The 1,224-nt window shown below is 45.4% G+C and overlaps 1 protein-coding gene across 1 annotated transcript; it reads left to right on the top strand.

The window, feature by feature from the left end:
* The first annotated feature begins 242 nt into the window (after positions 1-242).
* On the top strand, positions 243-892 carry LOC127311504 (metallothionein-like protein 1). The gene is made up of 2 exons (XM_051341938.2): positions 243-401; positions 493-892. The coding sequence occupies exons 1-2, from the start codon at positions 349-351 to the stop codon at positions 650-652; spliced, it is 213 nt and encodes a 70-aa protein (XP_051197898.1). The 5' UTR covers positions 243-348; the 3' UTR covers positions 653-892.
* The last annotated feature ends 332 nt before the right edge of the window (positions 893-1,224 follow it).

Raw genomic sequence — 1,224 nt, 5'->3', positions numbered from 1 at the left:
CTTATTAGGTCTTTATATCATTCACTAATTAGTTGCATAGTCGGAAAGGAAGCAAAGTCAACTACGCATTGTTGCTTTCCTAGAAAGCAACCATATCTCAATAGAACCGTACTTTGAAATTAACACGTTGGATTTAAAATTGCCATTGGAGGGGAAGATGACTCGTAGCGAACAATTCTAGGGAAGCATGAAGGCATCGTGTACACCGCAACAACGCCCATTCTGAACACAATTTTCTCCTATAAATAGCGGTGCAGAAGTCGAGCCTAAGCATTGTGCTCACCATTCCAAACCAAAGCGCTTCTTACTCTTTCATCTTGAGCATTTGAGCTTGCATCAAGACTAAGGATGTCTTGCAACTGTGGATCAAGCTGCGGCTGCGGCTCAAACTGCAACTGCGGGTATGCGTGCCTCGTTCTTACAAATACAAATATTCATCTTAGTAATTTCTTCAGCTGATTGTTTGTTTGAAAATTATTTTTTCTGTTCCAGCAAGATGTACCCTGACTTGGAGGAGAAGAGCGCCGCCACCATCGTCGTCCTCGGCGCCGGGCCTGCGAAGGCACAGTTCGAGGAGGCCGCCGAGTCCGGTGAGGCCGGCCATGGCTGCAGCTGCGGCGCCAACTGCAAGTGCAACCCTTGCAACTGCTAAGATGCAAGCGGTCGATGCGCTTGTGGTTATCGTGCCTTGTGTGATCGTGTGAATAAAGGAACCGGCGTCGGCCATGTGGTCGGTGCTGTGGTGTGGTTTGCTCTTGGTGGTGTCGTGCGTTGTGATGTCTGTCATGTGACTTGTGAGACTGTTGCTACTTTGTGTTCGTGTGCGCGAGCCTGTGTACGTGTGTTTGTAATGATCCATCTGAAGTGAATATGAAAAACAGGTTCGTGTAAACTGTGAATGGACCGTGAATTACAACTAGCTCGATCTTGTTTGTAATATATATAGTAAAAACAAAAATATGCTTTCATGTAGTTGCCGATATGTTTTTCTTACCGTGAACACAAAGGTTAGCATAAAAAAAAGATCGACCAGTTCCATGTGCCAAAGGGATTGAAATAGAATGGCTCACAACTTATCAGCTACACCAGCACGTCCATTCAGCTGGCAATCCTCTGACATCCTTTCTTCGGGAATTCCCGTGGTCAGGAGTATTAGAGATAGTTTTGTTAACCGACCAGGTTTAGTAGTACGAGTTCTAGACTCTGTAGAGTTCGGTAATATCA

Source organism: Lolium perenne, chromosome 1, assembly GCF_019359855.2.
Source record: "Lolium perenne isolate Kyuss_39 chromosome 1, Kyuss_2.0, whole genome shotgun sequence".
NCBI lineage: Eukaryota > Viridiplantae > Streptophyta > Magnoliopsida > Poales > Poaceae > Lolium > Lolium perenne.
This window is presented reverse-complemented; position numbering and strand designations above follow the sequence as displayed.